This window comes from Scyliorhinus canicula, chromosome 10 (genome assembly GCF_902713615.1).
Source record: "Scyliorhinus canicula chromosome 10, sScyCan1.1, whole genome shotgun sequence".
Classification (NCBI taxonomy): Eukaryota; Metazoa; Chordata; class Chondrichthyes; order Carcharhiniformes; family Scyliorhinidae; genus Scyliorhinus; species Scyliorhinus canicula.
In genome coordinates this window covers 160,228,802-160,251,658 of record NC_052155.1, presented here as the reverse complement: position 1 = coordinate 160,251,658, position 22,857 = coordinate 160,228,802, and the positions used below count along the sequence as shown (strand labels likewise).

The window sequence follows — 22,857 nt, the reverse complement described above, 5'->3', positions numbered from 1 at the left end:
AGAGTGGCTGCGAGAGCGACCTCTGAGGCGTCGCTCTCCACTTGAAAGGGGACGGATTCATCCACCGCCCGCATGGCGGCTTTGGCGATGTCCTCCTTGATGCAGTTGAAGGCCTGGCGGGCCTCAGCTGACAGAGGAAAGAGTGTGGTCTTAAATAGTGGGCGGGCTTTGTCGCATACTGGGGGACCCACTGGGCATAATAGGAGAAAAATCCCAGGCACCTCTAGCGGGCCCTGGGACAGTGAGAGAGAGAGGAGTTGTAAGACGCATACGGTCCGGGTCGGGGCCCAGGACGGGGCCCAGGACTCTGTTTTCCACGACATAGTCGAGGATGGCTAGTCTGGTAGTGCGGAAAACGCATTTCTCCGTATTATAGGTGACGTTGAGTTTCTGGGCGGTTTGGAGAAATCGGTGGAGGTTGGCGTCGTGGTCCTGCTGATCATGGCCGCAGATGGTGACATTGTTCAAGTACGGAAACGTGGCCCGCAGCCTGTACTGGTCCACCATTCGGTCCATTGTTCGTTGGAACACCGAGACCTCATTCGTGATGCCAAAGGGGACCCAGAGGAAATGGAAGAGGCGGCTATCTGCCTCGAACGCCGTGTAGTGGCGGTCCTCTGGGCGGATTGGGAGCTGGTGATGAGCAGACTTCAGATCCACCGTGGAGAATATGCGGTACAGGGCGATCTGATTAACCATGTCTGCAATCCTGGGGAGGGGGTACGCATCGAGGTGCATGAACCAGTTAATGGTTTGGTTATAATCAACCACCATTCGGAACTTTTCCCCAGTCTTGACGACCACCACCTGAGCTCTCCAGGGGCTGTTACTGGCCTCTATGATTCCCTCGTGTAGGAGCCGCTGGACTTCGGCTCTAATAAATACCCTGTCCTGCAGACTATACCGCCTGCTGCGAGTGGCTACGGGTTCGCAGTTTGAGATGAGATTAACGAAGAGTGGAGGGGTGTCGATTTTTAGTGTCGCTAGACTGCAGATAGTGAGTGGAGGTAGGTATCCGCCGAAGCTGAGTGTGAAGCTCTTGAGGTTACATTGGAAATCAAGTCCAAGTAAGAGTGGGGCGCAGAGTTCGGGCAGGACGTACAGCTGGAAATTAGAGTTGCTGGCGCCCTGAATCATTAGGGTCGCGACGGTGCGCCCTTGTATGTGGACTGAGCGTGAGCCCGAGGCGAGGGAGATAGTTTGCCGTGCAGGGAAGATAGGGAGCGAATAGCGTCTTACCAGGTCAGGATGTACAAAGCTCTCGGTGCTCCCGGAATCGAAGAGGCATGGTGTCCTGTACCCGTTGATTTTAACAGACATCATCGAGCTCTGGAGGTGCTTCGGACGCGACTGGTCCAACGTGACTGCGTTGAGTTGCGGGTAGTCGGCGGCTCGATCAGCTGTGCTGGAGTGGCCCCGTGATGACTGTCTGCGCTTCGGACGCGACTGGTCCAACGTGACTGCGTTGAGTTGCGGGTAGTCGGCGGCTCGATCAGCTGTTCTGGAGTGGCCCCGTGATGACTGTCCGCGCTTCGGACGCGACTGGTCCAACGTGACTGCGTTGAGTTGCGGGTAGTTGGCAGCTCGATCAGCTGTGCTGGAGTGGCCCCGTGATGACTGTCCACTGAGGTCGTAGTCATCGAGGTTCGGTTCAGTTGATGGCCAAGATGGCGGCCCCCGTTGATCGCACGTGGCTGGTGCTGAAGTAGATGGCGGCCCCCATGACTCGCACGTGGCCGGGCGCGTGGAGGAGGGTTGCCAAGATGACGGCCCCCATGAGTCACACGTCGGGTGGGGGCGGAGTCGGCAGATACGCTACAGCATTATGGGGCCTGTGGGCCTGTGAGTTTGGGAGGCGAGTGCTCTGGACTGTGGGGGAGTTTGGAGTTTTTGATCTTGCCAGATATACTCGGGCATAGTGTCCTTTGCGACCGCAGCTGCTGCAGGTCGCGTTGCGGGCCGGGCAGTGCTGCCGTGGGTGTTGGGGCTGGCCACAAAAATGGCACGCTGGCGCTCCATAGTGGGTGGGTGGCTGTGCGGCGCAGGCCTGGGGCAGTCGCTGGTCGGGGGCCCACGATGGGGTCGCTTGGTCCGCGGGGAATGAGTTCAAACTGCGGAACGCGACCTCCATAGTCGTGGCTAACTCTACAGTGTCCTCCAAGTTCTGGGCCCCTATTTCAAGCAATCGCTGGCGCACATAGTTGGACCTGAGCCCTGCAATGTATACATCACGTACAGCGAGTTCCATATGCTGGGAGGCTGTTACAGCCTGAAAATTGCAGTCCCGAGCAAGGGCGTTTAAATTGCGTAGAAAGTCTTCTAGCGACTCTGCGGGGCGCTGGCGGCGGGTCGTGTAAATGTGCCGCGCGGAGATCTCGTTAATCGGCCGCACGTACAGTCGGTCGAGCGTAGCTAGAGCCTCAGTATGAGGTGGTTCAATTGAGTTACGTAGAGATGCGATGGCTCACCCATGCGTGCAGTAGTCTGAGTTTCTGCTCCTCTGTCGTCTCGGATGTGCTTGATTCAGCCAGGTAGGCCTTGAAACATCGAAGCCAGTGAAGGAAGATTTCCTTCGCCTCTGCAGCCTGCGGGTCGAGTTCTAGTCGGTCAGGTTTGAGGACTGATTCCATAGTAGTTTACTTCAAGTTTTCTAAGACTATTAAATTGATGTGACCATCAATTCGCTAGAGACACGATTGGAAGTAAACTGTGGTTTTAATAGTCTTACAACTGAGCCTGCCTGCAACCAGAGGAACTGTGAGCAGGCTTACGGCTGCAGCACTTTATACTTCCGGTAGTGGGAGGGGCCATGGGCTGAGCCATGGGCGTAGCCAAGGGTGGAGCCCTGTACAAGCTCCTCATCTCCCCCTATGGGCAGAGCCACGCAACGGCTCACATACAGAGCCCACAAGGACATAATATAATGCAATGCAATACAGTGTGAATTACAATACAGTATAATTCACCACATTAAACAAGCATAGAAAATAATACAATCTTGTTTTTACTTTACAAACTATGACTTTAGACGAGATGAAATAACTTGTCAAACACAATGTCACAATATTTCTTACTGGTTCCACTGGTTGCACTATCCAAACATTCAAGTCTTCTCATTTTCCATTCTCACCAAAGCACTTACTTCCTGGTTTCCAGTGAGTGGCGACACAAAATGATGACTGTGTAGGCTTCTTCCAGTGATGACATGTGCCAGCCGTATTGATTGGTCTCGTTTGATCGGTATTCCTGGCTGACAAACCTGGCCTAACTTCGCTCTCACTGTCCAGTAGCTGCATCCACCCCAGTCACAAACTGCTAACCACTTCCCGACCAGTACTTCACGCTGGCCGTTGAACAGCTTGACCACAGAGCCGCAGGTCGCATATTGCCGATCTGGGGCGGGGGGACGAGCCGTGCAGCCTGCAGAGGTCGAGCACTAGAGCAGAGCTCCAGTCTGGGGCCACCAATGTTGGCATCGCGTGTCCACGTGAAAGCTCGTCAACCTCTGCCCCCGAGCGTGTGTGGTGACCAGCACACAGCCCAGCCTCGTGACACCTGCCCTCCCAAGTGGCACAACCAATCAGGGACTGTCCGTGGCAGGCAATATTTACAACCAGTTGCAGCCGTTGGGGATTCCTCCCACGACTGGGAACGCCGCAATCGCTCGCTCCATGACACTCCCGACCCCTGCCCGTGACCCACATGCGGGTCGCGATCCTGAGTTTGAAAAATCCTGATCTAGAAGGACAAGAGCAGCAGATACCTGGGATCACCCCCACCTGAAGTCACTCACCACCCTGGCTTGGAAATATATCGGCCATTCCTTCACTGTCGCTGGGTCAAAATCCTGGAACTCCGTCCCTTACAGCACAGTGGGTATACCTGCATCTTAAGGACTGCAGCGGTGGCAAGTAGAGATGGGCAATAAATGCTGGCCTAAACAAAGATGCCCACATCCTGTAAAATGAATTTTTAAAAAGGTTTTGTGTGAACCAGTGCACTTAAATTACAGTTACACCTGAACGGGAGTATTGAGGCGGAATGGATCCAATGGGAATTCAGCCTAAATTCCGGATCAGGGCATGACTTGGCACTGGAGCGGAGTATTCACCCCCAAATCAGTTCAGATCTGAGCGTCCCTTTTACCCGGCGCTGGTCCGCTCAGAATCAGTGTCGGACTGGACCCAATATGTGAATACATATTGGTAATGGAGCACCATCTGCACTGGTTAATTGAGAGACAGGGGCGGTGAATGCTGACTGCAACACAAATGAAAACGTTCGTTAAGATGCACTGCAATTCGAAGCTCTGATAACTATATTTTTGAAGCATATTATTTACACATCCTATCATTTGCGCCTTGCAATCTGTCCAAATCTGTTGACACGCCACGTTTAAAATGTTGAGCTGGAAAACTGCATTCATTGGGTTTGCAGCTGCAAAGGAGCGAACCACAAACGCTTCATTGTCTCCAATCTAGCGGCGGTTCATAACGTGTATCCGCCAGCAAACCGCAGAGCCGCTTTTCTACCCATGTCTTTATTTTCATTTCGTCCAGAAATCGCCAACCTCCCCACAAAGATGTGATCTGTAGTTTGGAAAGTTTCTTGCATTCGCTCTGAATGCAAGGAGAGTGAGTCAGTTGTTCTGGGGGGGAATTTGAGACATTCCTGAAATCCCTGCAGATGTCGGTGTCCACGATCTGAAGCAGACGCTTGCAAAGCGCTGGAGCCAGAGTGAGTTCCCTGCCCCCTTCCTCGGTTTCAGCCGCTTCTCTTTCCCTCCCTCCAGCATGGGCTCCCTGGGTCGCGTACTGCTCTTCTCCTGGCTCATTCTACCTCTACTGGGCGCCGAATCCGGCAAGAAAAGGACTGCCCGTCAACGGGATGAGGAGTTCATGGAAAGGGTAAAATCTGTCTTTATCTTTTGTCCCACACAGTTCTGTCAAAAAATGATTCTGACTTCCCTCCCGTTTTGGTGTGGCTCAATCTGGGGGTGAAAATATTCTGGCAACATAACACCGAGTGCGTGTGACACCCGTCTTTCAATCCCCCTCCTCGACCCGCTGCAGTCTGTCAGCGGTGTCCAGCAGAGCCACTGTTTACAAACAGCAACCCGCGGCTGAAGGACTGGTTTGTGTTCCATTCCAGTGGCTGGAAAGCGACAGGCTCGGGCGGGAAGGTGGCTGGGGAGGAGGGGGGAGCTGGAGCAGAATACAGCTTCAGACAGCAGGGAAGAATTTTATAAAAGTAGTATTGAGCTTTCAGTTAATGTGAAGGTGGTGCGTGGTGAAGTTATCCCAAGGCAGCAGCACACTGCTTTCCTTTAATTTAATCTTTTAGTTAACCCTCATTTAGCCTCACCCGCTTTTTATAAATATACTCTCTTAATAAAGGTTTCATTAAAACCTACAATTGGTTCGTCATTGTGGGATACAGTTCCTGGAAACTTGCTGGCTATGTTTAGCAATGCTCCTTTGGGGTGACTGGAGGGTTATCCCGGGATTGAGAAGGATATTTACTTTGCACCGTTGACTAAAACGTCTCAAGTGTACTTGTGACAATAAAGGTTATTTATTTTGTTTTTATTAATTAGCGTTCAGAGCAATAATGATGATAATCAGCAATATCTTTCCTATAAATCGAGTCTCACAATTTTCTCTGGACACGAATAGGTGGGAACAGAAGTTGGACACACGCCGCGTGTAACTAATATTAACCATTCCCCCCAAAAAATCTTCACACATCTTTCTAAAATCACTGAACCGAATTTCTGATCAGGGCGCCTGGGTTGGAATCAGCTGGTCAAAACAGTGGCATTGAGAATCCTAAAACTGTTGCTGGGGGGGGGGGGGGGGGAGTCCTGAAGGGTTTCCAAGCAAACGGGATATTAAACATTTCTATCAGTCCAGTAGCACAAAAAACCGAGCGAGAGCCGGCTTGATTTTAAAAGGAGTGGGAATGAGAGGGCAATCCCAGAGGATTCTCAGAATTGTGGCAAAAGTGGGGTCGACTGTAACACATCACAGCAGGTTCAGAGGAGGCGCCCTTGAGGATGAGCATATCGGGTGAGCAGTCAGTCACTTTCTTTCTTTAACTAAAGCTGTTTTCAATCGGAGAGCCAGGAGGTAAAGGAGCGCCTGGTGTTTGGTGAATGGCTGGCGCGTTTGTTTTTGTCCAGATCACGGACATGTCTTCAGGTAATTCCTGCTAATTGGCTAATTGTGTTATAAATGAAGATGTGGCAGGGAACCGCGGTCCAGTGGAATGCACGTCCTGTGCCACGTGGGAACTCCCAGTAGAAAGTGTGGTGGTGTTGAGACTATGGGAGGAGTGGACCATTGGGAGAACTGTAAAAGCAGGGTGGTGTGCAGGTGTACACCCCAGACTCAAACTGCACGCCTACTGGGTTCTGCACATGTACAGAGATGAGTCAAAGCTGAAGTCCAAGACAAAACACATCCCGCGAAGGCATAACCCAGGACACAGGATGAAACCTTGGATTATGAGATGACTCTGGAAAATCTGGGAGGGTTGATCACCCTACGTGAAGACTCCAGGGTCTTTCATGTGCCAGATGTTCCATTAGCTGGAGGGGTGCCAACTGTACCTTCACATCCTTCCTAAAGTGCAGTATCCAGAATTGGCATAATGGCCAAAATTTTCCATCCTCGTTTGCAGCTGGGATTTTCCAGAGCCGCTGAAAGCAAGTGAAGGTATGGCTGAGGAAGAATGAGAAGAGATAATACAAACTAAATGGTACAATTTAAAAGTGGGATTCAGCAACACTCGGCCGAGTGCATAGCTGATAGGAGGAGTCCCAAAGGCAGGAGATTTTGCCGGTGATGTGTAACACTGAGGCCAACATTACTAGGGTGGCGACCCCAGTGGAAAGCCTGGAGCACAAGTTCAGTGACTTCAGTGGTATTGTCCAAGGCATGGCTGAGCCTGTGAGGGCATCAATGTCATGCTCCAGTTGCTGAGAGACATGTCCCAGACGCAGGTGGACATTGCCGAGGCACAGCAGGGCATGCCTCAGTTGCTGAGGGATGCGTCCCAGACGCAGGTGGACATTGCCGAGGCACAGCAGGGCATGCCTCAGTTGCTGAGGGATGTGTCCCAGACACAGGTGGACATTGGCGGGGCCTGCAGAGCATGATCCAGTAACTGAGGACCATCGCTGAGGGTGTCAATACCATGGTGCAGACAATGGGGGGCTCTCGGGGCTGGCAAAGCCAGATGATTCAGACTTCTCTGGAGTTCACTCCAGCTGCCCCTCCATTCCATAAAGACCCTCCAGGGCCTCATGGGCACCATCAGGGAGGAGGAGGCACTGGAGGCTGACCTGGTGTCTGCAACTAGGGAGACATCAGTGGTCTCCACCTCACCTGAAACCTCCCTTCCTGACACCAGTGCATCTCAAGTTCAGCGGGCAGAACAGGATGGCACGGTGACGCCTGCCTGCTGAACCAGCTTTCTATCCATCTCAAGACTACCCGCAATCCCATGCGCTTTAACTTTACATAGTAATCTGCTGCGTGAAATCTTCTGGAAAGCCTTCTGAAAGTCTATATAAACCACATCCACGAATTACACCTGCAAAGAATTCTAGTACATTTATTAAGCATGATTTTCCTTTCATAAATCCATGCCAACTTTGTCTGATTATATATAGCACTACTTTCCAAATGTTGTGCCCAAATCTCAGCCCGGGGCGACCTCGACCTATGATGCCCAGGCCCCTGACTAGGCGCATCTCCCCTGGGGGGATTGCTGAGCCCACTGAGCATTGGGGAAGTAGCTACAATGCCCCTGGGCTGTCCGCCCAAAAATAAAAATGGCGACTCACCTCCTCAGTCTCCTTAACAGCTATTGCGCCAGCTACAAATCTTTGAATGGGAGTACTAAATAATGCCCACATGACCTCTCACCGGGGAACCGATTAGTTCCTGGGAAGCAATTATATTGGACTTCCATCTTGCTCATGAGATGGAGATTGGTACTAATTGGGGTCAATGATCTTCTCAACATGTTTGGGCGGGATCCGGAACCCACCACCAGGAGTGGGGTGGTTAGATGGCGAACTGATTCGCCCCAGGCACGGATCTCGATTTTGGTCTCTCTCGCTATTTAACCGGCATGCCCAGATCCGCACCAGGCGCAACGCTGTGGTTAATTCACACCCAGAGAGTCATCTAAGGCCTAAATCTAATGTGGTTCCCTGGCGCTGTGAGGCAGTAGTGCTAACCACTGGGCCAACCTGCTGCCCTATGATGACTGGGAAAAGAACCAAAGGAGAAAGTAGAAAAATATATCTTTCTGCAGCTTGGGCTGGAATTCTCTGGCCTTTGGGATTCCCTTTTCTTGCTGACGGCACAGCCCCATCTGTGGGTTTCCCTGTAGATGGCCTCAATGGGAAATTCCATTGACAAGTGAAGGGAAGAGAGAATCCCAACACCAGCGAATGGCCGGTACGCAGCTTGCTGGGTGACTGGGAAATCCATCCCATGTTGTTACAGTCTGGACTGCATTGTCTGAACGGGTTGCAAGGAAGCTGCTTCAATGGTAACTTTGAAAAGAGATCTGGGTGTATAGTTGAAAAGGAAAACTTCAAGACAGCTAGTAAAAACGTAGTGGAACATAATCAATTGGATAGACCTTTCAGAGAGCTAGTGCACGCATGATGGGGTGAAATCTGTTCCTTCCGTGCTGCACAAGTCTATGATACGTTGACCGCTCATACTGTAAACATGTTCATGGAGCAGAGAGGGCCCTTGTTTCCCATCACCTTGCCTTATGGCAGCTTGTATTGCCTCTCACTGATATAGTGCTATGTGGGACGGGGAGGGGAGAACGTGACTGAAGGCCTGCTATGTGCTGCTGTTGTGAGGCACGGTAATATCTTCGCAAGTGTGATTCCTGGTTGTCTTGGGGCTGTGCCTCCAGCAGGCTTTGGGAGTTACCATGCAAGAAGGTAGAGTGGATGAGGGTAGTTGAGGAGTGAGTGCCAAGTGATATAGGAGAGCGACCAAGTGCCAAATGACCGGGCGGCATGGTGGCACAGCGGTGAGCACTGCTGCCTCACAGAGCTAAGGACACGGGTTCGATTCCGACCTTGGGTGACTGTGTGGAGTTTGCACTCCCCCTTCTTCCCGTGTCTGCACAGGTTTCTCTGGGTCTCCAGTTTCACAGAATCGTAGAGTTTACAGTGCAGAAGGAGAGAGCCCTACTTAAGCCTCCATCCTATCCAGTAACCCAGTAACCCCTACCTAATTTTTGTTTGGACACTAGGGAAAAATTTAGCATGGCCAATCCACCTAACCTGCACATCTTTTGACTATGGGAGGAAACTGGAGCACCCGGAGGAAACCTGTGCTTCCTCCCACAGTCCAAAGATGTGCAGGTTAGGTGGGGTTACAGGGTTACGAGGATAGGGCAGGGGAGTTTCTTCAGTTGAACAGAACCTTTGTGCATTCCTTACCCTGAACTAAAGGGATAGAGAACTGGTCCATGGACAATTCCCCTTCACCTAGTAGCCTTTGTGATTGGTTTTGGTGCACAAGAAAAAGCAGATTAAACTCAGGTTCGTTAATTAATTTTTTTTTTAAAATTTAGATTACCCAATTATTTTTTCCAATTAAGGGGCAATTTAGCGTGGCCAATCCACCTACTCTGCACATTTTTGGGTTGTGGGGGCGAAACCCACGCAGACACGGGGAGAATGTGCAAACTCCACACGGACAGTGACCCAGAGTCGGGATCGAACCTGGGACCTCAGCGCCGTGAGGCGGTTGTGCTAACCACTAGGCCACCGTGCTGCCCTAGGTTCATTAATTTATAATATGTGTTTTGATGCCACACCTGATACAAAGATGTCCGCGACAGAAGATGTGGACTTAGGGTCACAGGGTGATGAAAATCTCTTTCACACAACTGTTCAATCCTCCCGGTGAAGAAAAGCAGGAGAAGAATCTTCATCCCCAGTGGCTTCTTGGAATCAATATTAAATCTAATCTCATACTTAACCCAGTGTCACACAAGGAAAAGGATTGTGTTGAAGAAGAGTAAGGTAAAGGATTAAAACCTCCGCGAGACCCTGCGACAATAAAAAAAACAATCTACCTATTTAAAGTCAGATACTGCAGTGCTGGAGCAGAATAGTGGAGGGGCAATTGAGACACAGTATGGCTCCTGTAAATCCATAGATACCCTACAGTGCAGGAGCAGGCCATTCAGCCCATCGAGTCTGCACCAACCCTTTGAAAAGAGCACTGCACCTCGGCCCACTACCCCACCCTATTCCCGTAACCTCACCTAACCTGCACATCTTTGGACACGAAGGAGCAATTTTAGCGTGGCCATTCCACCTAAATCAGTGGCCAGAAACTAAAACAGAGACCAAATAGCGGGTGAAATTTTTACATTTCTGCACAGAGTGCTGGCTGAGGCGAGAAAATAGACGCGGATGGCCTGCTTTCCTTGTCACATTACGCAGCACTCTGTTAAAAGAGAACGAGGCATGGGCCACACCATCAAATTGGACGGGCAGGGCTGTAGAAAGCCAGCAAAGCCAGGAATCCCTTCAAAAAGGGCACCACGATCTCTGATAATAAAGGAACCCACCCCTGTCCCCCACACATATGGGGACCCTCAGATACACAGAGGGAACCACCCCCACAGATAAGGGGAACCCCCCAAAGGAGTTCCCTAAAGGGTTCCCCTGGCACTGACCCCTGGCACAAGGCACCGTTAGGGTGCAATCTGGCAGTGCAGGGGGCAATGCCAGGGTACTGCATGGCCATGTCCTTCACCCCCCGGGGGCTATACTTACTTGTATGTTCCCAGTGGTTTCCCTTTGCCAAACCTGTTGTAAACCATCATGTCTGCGAGTGGGAGGGGTGGGGGAGGGGTTGAGATCCCACCCAATGTTTGGGGGGCGATACAGTGGGGAACCTCTCTAATGCTATTATAATTTAGTTGCAAGTGAAACACTGCTTCATCTGAAAGGAGTGTTTGGGGCGTTGGAAGGTGAGGAGCAGGAGGTAACGGATCAGGTATTGCACCTTCTGCGATTGCACTGGAAGGTGTCATGGGAAGGGGATGAGGAGTTGGGGTGGTGGAGGAATGAAACGGGGTGTCACGGAGGGAAATGCCCCTATGGAATGCTGGCAGGGGAGGTGAGGCCAAGATGTGTTTGGTGGTGGCATTGTGCTAATGTTGGTGGGGGATAATCCTTTGAAAACGGAGGCTGGTGGGACATTCTAGTAAAATGTTTCCTCAGCTCCTCTCTATCCCTGAACTTCTGTTTTGCTCCAACAGTAGTGTCAAATCCATCACATATCACCCTCTCTTCTGCTCTGAAGAAGAGTCATACTGACTCAAAACGTTCTCTGTTTCTTTCTCCACAGTTGCTGCCAGGCCTCCTGAGTTTTTCCAGCAATTTCTGTTTCTACTCCATGTGGTGAATGTAACATGGTAATTCACACTGTATCTTTGTAGCGTTATCCGACCACTAGGGGGAGTAGCTCTGGGAATGCTCAGGAGCTTGTACAGGGCTCCACCCTTGGCTCCGCCCATGACTCCTCCCCCTTGTGCTGCTGTATAAATACTCTTGTCCAGAGTCAGCCTGCAGTTCACCAAGAGTTCATCAACGGGTAACAGGCTGGCTCTGTAGTAAGTAGATTAAAGCCTATATTCATATCGGAAAACACGTGTCTGGTGAATTGATGGTTCCATCACTCCATGACTAATGTGTTATGATCAGATGAGGAGGGGTAGAATGGGTCCCTCTTTTCCCCACTACTCAATTGGCCAAAACATGTTTTATAAAAACAACATGCTTGGCAATTCAGTGTTTAACTGTTTTTGTGCTGTGATGATAAAAGACAAACACGGACAGGTTTCTTTGTAATTAAAAAAAAAAGCAGCATAGTATTTATTGTACTTAGCTTAGTTTAACTCAAGGTTCAAACATGCAAACACACACGCGTAAGTTACAACGTGGGAGGATAGATTAAGCAGTAATTATAGAGTGAGATAGCATTCCTCACCCTCACACACCCTGTAATGATGCCAGCCTCATGCCTACCTTTTATACTTTCCACATACCTGATGATTTATTCCTGCCTTATGGCCCTTCTCAAATCCCATCCATCTCTCATCCTGATCTCAGGCATGAAGTGTAAGGTTGCAGATGGTGTGAACATGGACCTCTTGTTTTCCACCCCAACCCCCTGTGGCTGACTGGAACACCATTCAGAGCCTCCTCTCATTGGCCCAATAAAGATACCTCGGAGGTTGAAAAGCCCACAGCCATAAACAAGCCTTTTTTGTCTCAGTAGTGCTGACCCAGTGCTGCTGTGTTGCAGTGTCAGAGGCTTTTGTCTTGGTGACCCATTGACCATCCTTAATTGGATGATGAGCATGAAGGTGGCCTATTAATTGGCTACCTCCCAGAAAATTGTGCCAGAGGGTGACTGAAGAAGCGAGAAGATATGGAACCCATTATTGGTCCTGATGTTGGAAAATGTTTTAAGCTGTTAAGATTCAGCCTGACATGTGTGCAGTCGATGCCCTCTGCACCATTGTAAATACAGTCCGTCTGGCAAATTCTTTGTTCTGCCTGCCTCTCTCTACTCAGTAAGGAGATGATGAAGTTCCCTCTCTGGTACAGGATCTTTGTGACCTTCCTGATGCAGCGATGGTTATTTAACTGTGAGTTATTGCTGATCACACCTACTCCCGCCCAGATGGATCCACTGTATGGAAGTTGAGGATGATGGTGAACTTCACAGCCAGTACAGTGCCGTTCTCACATCGCTGTGCAGTTATGGGTCGAGTTGCAGAGGTGGGGGGTGGGGGGACACAATACACCTGCCGCCTACTTGGTGAAATTCAGGTGCCTCACACACTCTTCTTGGCTGAGGTGGAGATAGAAGTGCTGCAGATAGTGCCTTCTGTTGAGAGCTCGCCTCCCTCCCTCTGGGCACGGCTTCCCCTCTCTGATACCTATGCTCCATTTCTACATCAGTCGCAGTCCAAGAGGGACTGCAGCTAATAGCTCCCATTACTGAAGTAGGCTTTCTCCAAGAGGGCAAAAAACTCAACTGACCTCCTTGTCAGAGTCCACCAACATTCTCGTCAAAATACAAAATATGGCACAGCTCTTCCAAGAACACGACACATAACTGACACCAACACTACACCTGAAAATGAAAGTCCGAAGCACCTCATCCGTAAGTTAAATGGCTATCCTTTTAAATTATACTAGCTGGGGGTTGGCACAGGTGCTGGGATGTGGGGCAGTGGGTACAGTCCCCCATTCAATTGAATGCATCTTCAGCAGGGAGTGACGATGAGAATGAATTAACTGGATCAGTGTGGTACAGGATGTCCCATATTATGCCAAAGCTGAAAGTAGTGATACACCGACAGGGCAAGCCGGCCTATCAGTGTGCTTCTGGCATGTGCTCGGCACGCCCACAGTCAGGACGGGCTGTGCCAATGGTGGCTGGAAGTGCTCTGGTTGCCATTCTTTCATTTCGAGGCTTCCGAGGCACTGGCACCAGCAGTGTTTGGGAACCCAATCTCGTGGCCCCGATTTCCATTGTCATGACAGGATTGTTGTTGAGCACCAGTAACCAAGTTCCACATTAAATGAGTAAAGCAATAATAATAAATATGTTTAGTTGTACAACAAGTTTTGCAACAAAAAAAACCCCTTGTGCACAAAGGGTCTGTGTAATTTTTATAGCATGGGAGGGGGGCCTGAGAGGCCGGAAAGTTGAGAGTCCCTGCTTTAGAGACCATTATTGTTTGGAGATGCAAGAGCAGTGCTGCTCACTTTGAGAAAACATTAAGGCATTATTTATTTTATTTATTTGGAATATTTGCGAAAACTCAATAAACACATGGCAACCAGAGGTTATTGTGTCGTAAAGGAAAAACACTATTCCTGCCTCGGTGTTCGCAGTTTTTTGGTTTCAGGTCAAAAGGATCACTAGCTCAAGTATGAACGTAAAAACAATGACAGTTCATTTCAATACTTGAGGCACTCTCAATTACGACGCGAGAGCGAGGTCGGTAATCAAAGGCTTTAATATACAGAGAACAGGACAGCATTCGAGAGAAGTGTGCTCGCCACATGGAGCCTTATCCTATATACTGTTTCCTGGAGGCGTAGCCAGAGGCGGAGTCCCCCAGGGTTCCAAGCCTCTTAAAGGGGCAAGGTATTAAAGGTAAATACCGTTCATCACAATACTGCAAAAAACACTCACCATTTCCCCCAAGCCCTCAAAAGGCTTTGGGACTACCTCAACAACCCATCCTATCATACACTTTTATTGATGACATGCTCTTTATTGGTCTTATTAATAGAATAATCACTAAGTATTATAGCCCAGCAGTCGCCAGTGAAATGAAGATTAGCGACTTCAGAGAACGTGTGAGCATGTAGTCACTCAGGTAACTTAAAACAACATTTGTAATCTCTCTGTAATCAATGGTTTACTTAATAAACATAAATATTAGGCCACTACTCACCACTACTGGACTCCTGGAGCAACCACTGTCGACTCTCTCCCCTCCTTATTAGCCCTCCCTTTCCACTTTAATTTTAAACTCTCCCGTGCTCTCAACCTCTCCTTTCTGTACCTCATTTTGTTCCATTCACCATGCCTGTCCTTTCCAATCCTTCTCCTACCCAATTTCTAACATATCTTTCCTCCTTTCCCCCTCAGGTTCTGCAACTCGTCATGTTCATCCGCTCATCTTTCTCCTCTGAATTTACTGACCTCTATTAACCTCATCCTCCTTTAACTTTTTCATAACCACCTCTCAAGTTGTCATCTTTTGTGGATGCTCTACGCCCAAATCTCTAGTACAGAGATGATCCCCACTTGCTTCCTTGTAGCCCTCACTACCCACATCCCTCTGTACCCATCTAATCTCACTTCTTTCTGCAGCACCCTGTGTCTTCAATAAAACCATTGTTGCATTCTCTGTAAATATCTGCAAAGAGCTAGGAACTAATTAGCTGGGAACAAATTGTTAGGTGCAAATATTTCGGGGGGGGGGGGGGCATATTTCACAGTGGAGACTGATATGATGAGTAACAGAGCCAGTTCAAACTGGTCCTTGTGTACAAGGCAAGTTAATGATAAAGAGTCTTTTCCAAGCTAAAAGTGTGAGGATTACCCAACATCAGGAAACCTAAAGGCAACAAAAGCTCAGAGCTGTACATGTGGGGAATTAGAATAGAATGAAATGGTTGTGGTTCCGTGCTACATCTATTGTAATGGGTCACTTCTGGTCCATTTAAAGTTTGATTGAATCTGATGATCATTGTTCTCTCTCCTTAATGCAGCATAATGATATATGTATACGGGGTTCACCAGGGGTTCCTGGCCGGGAGGGTAATCCCGGAACAAACGGTATCCCAGGAACCCCAGGGATTCCGGGACGGGATGGAACCAAGGGAGAGAAAGGCGAGTGCATGCAGGAGCGCCTCGAGGAACCTTGGAGAATCAACTACAAGCAGTGCGCTTGGAAAGCGCTCAACTATGGCATTGACCTCGGCAAAATCGCGGTAAGTGAAGTGAAATGAGGCAGATGAAGCACTGGAATATTATTCCAGTGGATCAGAAATTGCAGAAATAGAATGACACATTAACAGCACTTGTGATTAATGAGTTTGATGTAAAGTCAGTAATTTGGGGTAAAGAAGGGATAAACCATGAGTTCTGACTCTTCACAAGCTCCTCAAAACCAAAACCCTCTCGTCCTGAACCTCCGCATTGAAGATGGTTGTTGGATTCTGCAAGTTAATCTTGCTGCAGTCATTTAGAGCTGATAATGAATGCCTTAGAGGCCCAGTTAATGATGTGATTAATGGTGCTGACATGATAGTTAACCTTTGAGGCCTAGAAGGGGAACAATAAATCAGCGGAGCCTCACCCCAGCAGGGAGGGAATAGTTCCTGGTATGTTTCTCAACATTATTTTTTTTGTCACTCTTGCCAACCACATTTCTATTTGTGAGGGAGGGTAACAATGTTTGGGTTGCAAAACAGTTTTTGACATTCAGAAAGAAAATGGGATCATTTCAGAAAATGACGTTTTGTCATAATTTGAGATGTGAAATAGGATTATTTAGGATTACATGGAATATTCGACACCGAAACAGTCATCACTGAAGCAGGCCATTCGGCCCAACCAGTCCATGCTGTTTTTACTCCACTCAAACCTTTTCCCATCTTTTCTCTTCTAAATCTACCATTGTAACTATCTATCTATCCCCTTCCCACACCTTTGCTTGTCTCGTTTCCTCTTAATTGCATCTATGCCATTTACTTCAATGAAGTGACAGCCTGTGTCACGGGTGATTTCCAACATTTTGGAAGTCATTTCACCAAACTTAGGCACCTTAATCGGATCTTCCTGGCTGTAAGCCGTCACTGCAATGAAGAGTAGAATGTGCAGCCAAAGCATGGATCCTGGGTGAAGACCCAGGAGCAGCAACACCAAAACTAAAAACACCAGGAGAGGTAGGGGTAGCACCAACTGCCATAGATTTCCTACAGTGCAGGAGGCCATTCGGCCCATTGTGTCTGCACCCACCCTCTGAAAGAGCACCCTACCTAGCCCCCCCCCTCCCCCCCAATCAACTCCTAGTAGTTGGTAGCCCCAACACAGCGTCTGTGGGTGGAGGTTCAGCTTTTTTGATATGTGTGAGACTTATGCTTTCACCACAGTTCATTGCCAATATCTGCAGCCTCCAGGAACAAGACCGTCTTTCTCGTGGACTCGGTGGGCATGGACCACCTCCCCCACCCCCAGGTGTCTGACTCTCCCTGAAGCCCTGTTCTCTCCTCTCCTAGAAGAAGAGAAAGCAGGGATTCATGCGTGTCAGAAATGGCTTGTATGGAGACCAGTTGTGGAGGGTGGCTGAGATGCCAGTAAAATGAGGGTAAATGTCAGTGTTGGCTGTTCAGATGGGAGTGTGTGAAAGTGCCTGGGGAGAGGAATCAATGGAGCTGCAAAGTGTATTGTTCTGAAGAGTGTTGTGCAGGAAATTGCTGTCAGAGTCAGAGTGTGGGAACAGCACTTGACAGTGAGGTGCCACTCATATTTTCTGCCCTCAGAAGGCCATTGAACCTTTTGGAGCGCTGTCTCCAAGTTCGAGGGACTACACACCTGCTATTCACTCCCTTGACCACATCCATCCAAGACTGTTTGGTTTGAGAGGCATATTAAAATTTTGCCCATGTATTATATAGCATTGCATGAAAGGAGATAAATTTGTTTGCCATGATTTTGGGGTGCAGGAATTGTTAGTTGCAATGCCCATGCCCATTCATGATGTGGAGATGCCGGCATTGGACTGGGGTGAGCACAGTAAGAAGTCTTACAACACCAGGTTAAAGTACAACAGGTTTGTCTCAAACACTAGCTTTTGGAGCACTGCTCCTTCCTCAGGAGAATGAAGAGGTATGTTCCAGAAACATATATATAGACAAATTCATAGATGCAAGACAATGCTTAGAATGCGAGCATTTGCAGGTCGTTAAGTCTGCACAGATCCAGAGATAGGGGTAACCCCAGATTAAAGAGGTGTGAATTGTCACAAGCCAGGACAGTTGGTAGGATTTCGCAAGCCCAGGCCAGATGGTGGGGGATGAATGTGATGCAACATGAATCCCAGGTCCCGGTTGAGGCCACACTCATGTGTGCGGGACAGGTGGTAATTAGCAGGAAGTTTACTTGCCCATATTTGACCTGATGCCATGTGACTTCATGGAGTCTGGACTCAATATTCTGCATTTCCCCAATCGTTCCATTCTGACTTCATGAGGCCCAGAGACAACTGGCAGAGCACCTCCCTCCCAACTATGTACCACTATGCCACCACCTCAGGTGGGTCCACCCTGATAGTGGGACAAGACATACCAAGTAACATGGTGTCAAAGATGTTGTCTGGCAAGTATAATTTGGTGAGTATGACGATATTGGGCTTTGCTTGACTAGTGTAGGGGTGCCAGTTAAGAGTCAACCACATTGCTATGCGTCTGGAGTCACATGTGCACGAGACCAGGCAAGGACAGAGACCAGATAAGAATGGCAGACTTCTTTTCCCAAAGGACATCAGTGAACCTGATGGGTTTTTACGAAAATTGACAATGGTTTCATGGTCATCATTAGACTTTTAATTCCAGATATTTTTATTGAATTCAAGTTTCACCATCTGCCATGGTGGAATTCAACCAGAGGCCCAAGCATTAGCCTGGGTCTCTGAATTACTAGTCCTGTAATACAAATACATCATCACCACCCTTGGGGGAATGGAAGCAAACATCACTTTTCCCATTGCCATTGTTTCCCCCAATAAGCATAGCTACTTCACCCACTCACCTCAAACTGTTCCTTTTCTATCTTTCCTAAATACTTTACATCCTGCAGTCCTGATTTTTCTGAAGTCATCTTTTAGTAATGGCCTCCTTCTGCACTGTAAATTCTATGAAAGTCTATCTATGAAAGTAATCTCAACCATGTCTGTTTTTTTTTTTGCAACATATTATTCCAGTTTTCATGTTTTATTTTATGGGCAGTGTGTATTACTGTGCACTAACTCGTTTTTAATGGTAGCTCCTCATTTTTAACCATAATTTTTAGTCTTTTCTAAGCCCTTGTTTCATTTATGTTTAGATTTATTTAATTTTCTGTACATCCCATTCCCAACCCTCCCATTTAGCTTGAAGCCTTTGTCACCTATTTATATTTATTGCAAAGACTTGGAACCTATCCTGGTTCAGGTAGAGTCCATCCCTTTCTACATTTCCCTCTTGTCTTCGTTCCACTAAAAGGAACCCCTCTTTCCCAAAACACCAACTCTTTAGCCTCATGCCTTGATAGAAAGAAATTCATCTATTTGTGTAGAAGAGAATATGATTTACAAAGTCATATGTTAAGATATTTGAATACTGACTTTCTGCCTATTTGTGTCTTGCCTCAGGAATGTACATTCACCAAGATGCGCACAGACAGTGCTCTCAAGGTGTTATTCATTGGTTCCCTTCGTCTGAAATGCAAAAATGCTTGCTGTCAACGCTGGTACTTTACATTTAATGGTGCTGAGTGTAATGGTCCACTGCCAATTGAAGCCATCGTCTATTTAGATCAAGGAAGCCCAGAATTCAACTCTACTATTAATATACATCGCACATCTTCAGGTTTGTTGTAAACACTTGCACTTCAGCAGCAAATTATTTTTTCATTGCAAATATACTTGCGTAAAAATCTGCTACCAAATATTGAAAATTAAATCCCTGGTTGCTGCTGATTTCAGTTGTGGGACCAGCAGTTATTACAGGCTGTGGAGAAAGCAAAAGCTATAAGCCTCTAAACTGAATTGTTCAGCACCTTTCCATGCAAAATGGGCACCAAAGGGTCCATTAAGGCACATGCACATACTAACATATACACCAGGGGAATGATGCTCACCATAGTGGATACGGCACCCGTGTGTTCAAAGCACCCTCTATAATAGGCGTTTGGTGCATTGCCAATGACATTTGTGGGCTTAATACATTATTTCAGACCCCTACTTTAAGGGAGATGACACCCAAGAACTGCTTGCTGCAATCAGATCCCTCAGGCACAAGCAGCCAAACCAGGGCTCTTCCACCAAAAATGTTAAAAAAAAAAAAATTGCCGTTACCTGATTTGCAGCCAAATGTGGAGTCAGGAGTGCTGCTCCTAGACTCACATCAAAAGTGTGAGCTCCTCCACATAATCACTTATTGCCCTCCTGATCTCTTTCACCCTCTGCTGGTCTTACGGTTACCCCAGTGGTTATGCCGCACAAAAGGTTAATACACAAGGTAAAATCACATGGGATTAGGGGTATTTTATTAGCTTGGAAAGAAGCCTGGCTAATCGACAGAAGGCAGAGAGTCGGGATAAATGGATTTTTTTTTGGTTGGCAAGATGTAACTAGTGGTGTGCCACAGGGTTCAGTCCTTGGGCCCAACTATTTACAATATATATTAATGACTTAAATGTACAGATAGAAGTGCTATAGCCACATTTTCAGATGACACTAAAATAGGTGGGATAGTAAGTTGCAATGAGGAAATAAGAAATTTACAAATGGATATAGATAAGTTAGGTGAGTGGACCAAAATTTGGCAGATGAAGTTTTACGTGGATAAGTGTGAGGTTATCCATTTTGGTCAGAAAAATGGAAAGGCAACTTATTCTCTCAATGGAGACAAATTTCAGAATGCACCAGTGCAGAGGGATCTGGGTGTCCTTGTGCACGAGTTTCAGAAAACTAGCCTGTAGGTGCAGCAGGCAATAAGAAAGTAAAATGGAATTTTGGCCTTTATAGCTCATGAAATAGAGTACAAGAGTAGGGAATTGTTGCTGCAAATGTACACGGCTTTGCTGAGATCGCACCTGGAGTACTCTGTACAGTTTTAGTCTCCTTATTTGAGGAGGGACGTAGTTGCATTGGAGGCAATTCAGAGGAGGCTCACTAGATATATTCCAGAGATATGGGGTGAGTCTTATGGAGAGATTGCGCAGTTTAGGCCTATACTCTCGAGTTCAGTAGAACGAGACACCTAATTGAGGTATACAAGATAAAAGGTATTAACAAAGTAGATGTAGAGCGGATGCTTCCTCTTGTGGGGCAACCTAGAATAAGAGGTAGTAGTTTTAGGATAAGGGATAGCAGATTTGAAACCGAGATTAGGAGAAATGACTTCTCTCAAAGGGTCGTGAATCTGTGGAATTCACTACCCCAGAGTGCAGTGGATGCCGGGACATTGAGTAAATTTGAGGAGATAGACAGATTTCTAATTAGTAATGGGTTGAAGGTTATGGAGAACGGACAGAAAGTGGAGTTGAAGCCGAGAGGAGATTAGCCATGATTATATTGAATGGCAGAGCGGGCTCGAGAGACTGAATTGCCTACTCCTACTTCTTATGCGTCTTGCCAGATTTCCATCTATTTTATGAGCAACGCATGTAGCATAGACACTGATGATGCAGGAGGTCAATTTTGCATGGCTCTCCTACTCATTAAATACTAGGCCCAAGTTTCTTACTTCCCAATATTTAGGTCTAGATTTCTCATTCTTGAATCTCTGGGCCCTGATTTCTTACTCCCCAATTTCTAATCCTAAATTTCTAACTCCTGAATTTCTTACTCTCAATTTTAGGCCCAGGTTACTTGCTCCAAATTTCTAGACCCAGGTTTCTCACTTCCAAATCTCTAGACTCAGATTTCTTACTCTCCAATTTCTAGGTTTCTTAATCCCAACATTGAGTTGCAAATTGATTAGAGAAAAAGCACTGAAACACAAAAATATAAAATTAATTTGTCACCTGCATGAGTTGGCAGAGTTAGGGAAAGAACCATACAAATATTTAATGGGAAATATTAATGTATTTTATCAGCTAAAGTCTATGTTCACAAGGAAACTAATTTTATACTGCAACTTTGTTTTTAAGATCTTTATCTCAGTTGTGTTTGTTCTTTGCAATTTCCTAACACATTTCTATTCAATCTTTCCACAGTGGAAGGGCTGTGCGAAGGAATCAATGCTGGTCTAGTGGATATTTCAATTTGGATTGGGCTGTGCTCAAATGGCTATGCACAAGGTGATGCTTCCACTGGCTGGAACTCAGTATCACGAATGATAATCGAGGAGATGCCAAAATAGCTTGGTTTCTAAATGATCAAGAGCCATTTCTGCCCCATTTGTTTCACACATGGATTTTGAATTAAACATTTTGGTAACTTTAAAATACCCAGTGAAATTAAAATAAATATTAAAAATTGTTTTAGCAAATGGATTCAGCTGTACTTCTGTACCTGAACATAAGTATGGAAATACAAGTGAAATTTGGACTATGAGAATAATTTTGACTTGTGTGATAGTGTAAAAGTTGATAGTGATACAGCTACCCATTATACACGTCTTTTGATTTGCAAAAAATGTGACCAACAACTTAATTGATATCACCCAAAGTAATTTTGCTACCTTTTGAATAAAAATGTACTTGCTGAACTATTCAGTACTGTTCTACTTAATGTTATAAAATTGCAAAGTTGGCACGGTTTACGTATTTTTGGAACATTCATAGAAGACTCCGTCTAAAATACTGGATTTTCATAGTATTAAATAAAAAGCAACCTGGAAGATTTGAATACCACAGGTTTACTGAAGGAGAAGAGATATGATCAAATTCAGCCTCGATATACTAGCATTGATGAACTAACTAGAAGTTAGATGACAATGCAAGCAGTGATTTAAATGGTCAGATTAATTCCACCTGAAACATAGAAAATATAAGCAGGAGGCCATTCTGCTCTTTGAGCCTGCTCAGCCATTCATTATGATCATGGCTGATCATCAAGTTCAATTCCCTGATCCCGCCTTCCCTCCCCATATCCCTTGATTCCTTAGCTCCAAGAGCTATATCTAATTCCTTCTTGAAATGACACAACATTTTGGCTTCAACTACTTTCTGCGGTGGTGAATTCCATAGATTCACCACTCTCTGGGTGAAGAAATTTTTCCTCACCTCAGTCCTAAAAGGTTCACCCCTGACCCTCAAACTATGACTCCTAGCTTTGGACTCCCCCACCATCGGGAACATTCTTTCTGAATCTATCCTGTCTAATCCTGTTAGAATTTTGTAAGTTTATATGAGATCCCCTCTCACTCTTCTAAACTCCAATGAATATAATCCTAACCGACTTAGTCTCTTCTCATATGACAGTCCCGCTATCCCAGGAATCAGCCGGTAACCCTTTGCTGCACTCCCTTCATAGCAAGAACATCCATTCTTA

The 22,857-nt window shown here is 47.0% G+C and overlaps 1 protein-coding gene across 1 annotated transcript; it reads left to right on the top strand.

Annotated features, from left to right (window-relative positions):
• The first annotated feature begins 4,478 nt into the window (after nt 1-4,478).
• Nucleotides 4,479-22,073, top strand: LOC119972739 (collagen triple helix repeat-containing protein 1-like). The gene is made up of 4 exons (XM_038810048.1): nt 4,479-4,907; nt 15,365-15,586; nt 19,009-19,225; nt 21,579-22,073. The coding sequence occupies exons 1-4, from the start codon at nt 4,794-4,796 to the stop codon at nt 21,722-21,724; spliced, it is 699 nt and encodes a 232-aa protein (XP_038665976.1). The 5' UTR covers nt 4,479-4,793; the 3' UTR covers nt 21,725-22,073.
• The last annotated feature ends 784 nt before the right edge of the window (nt 22,074-22,857 follow it).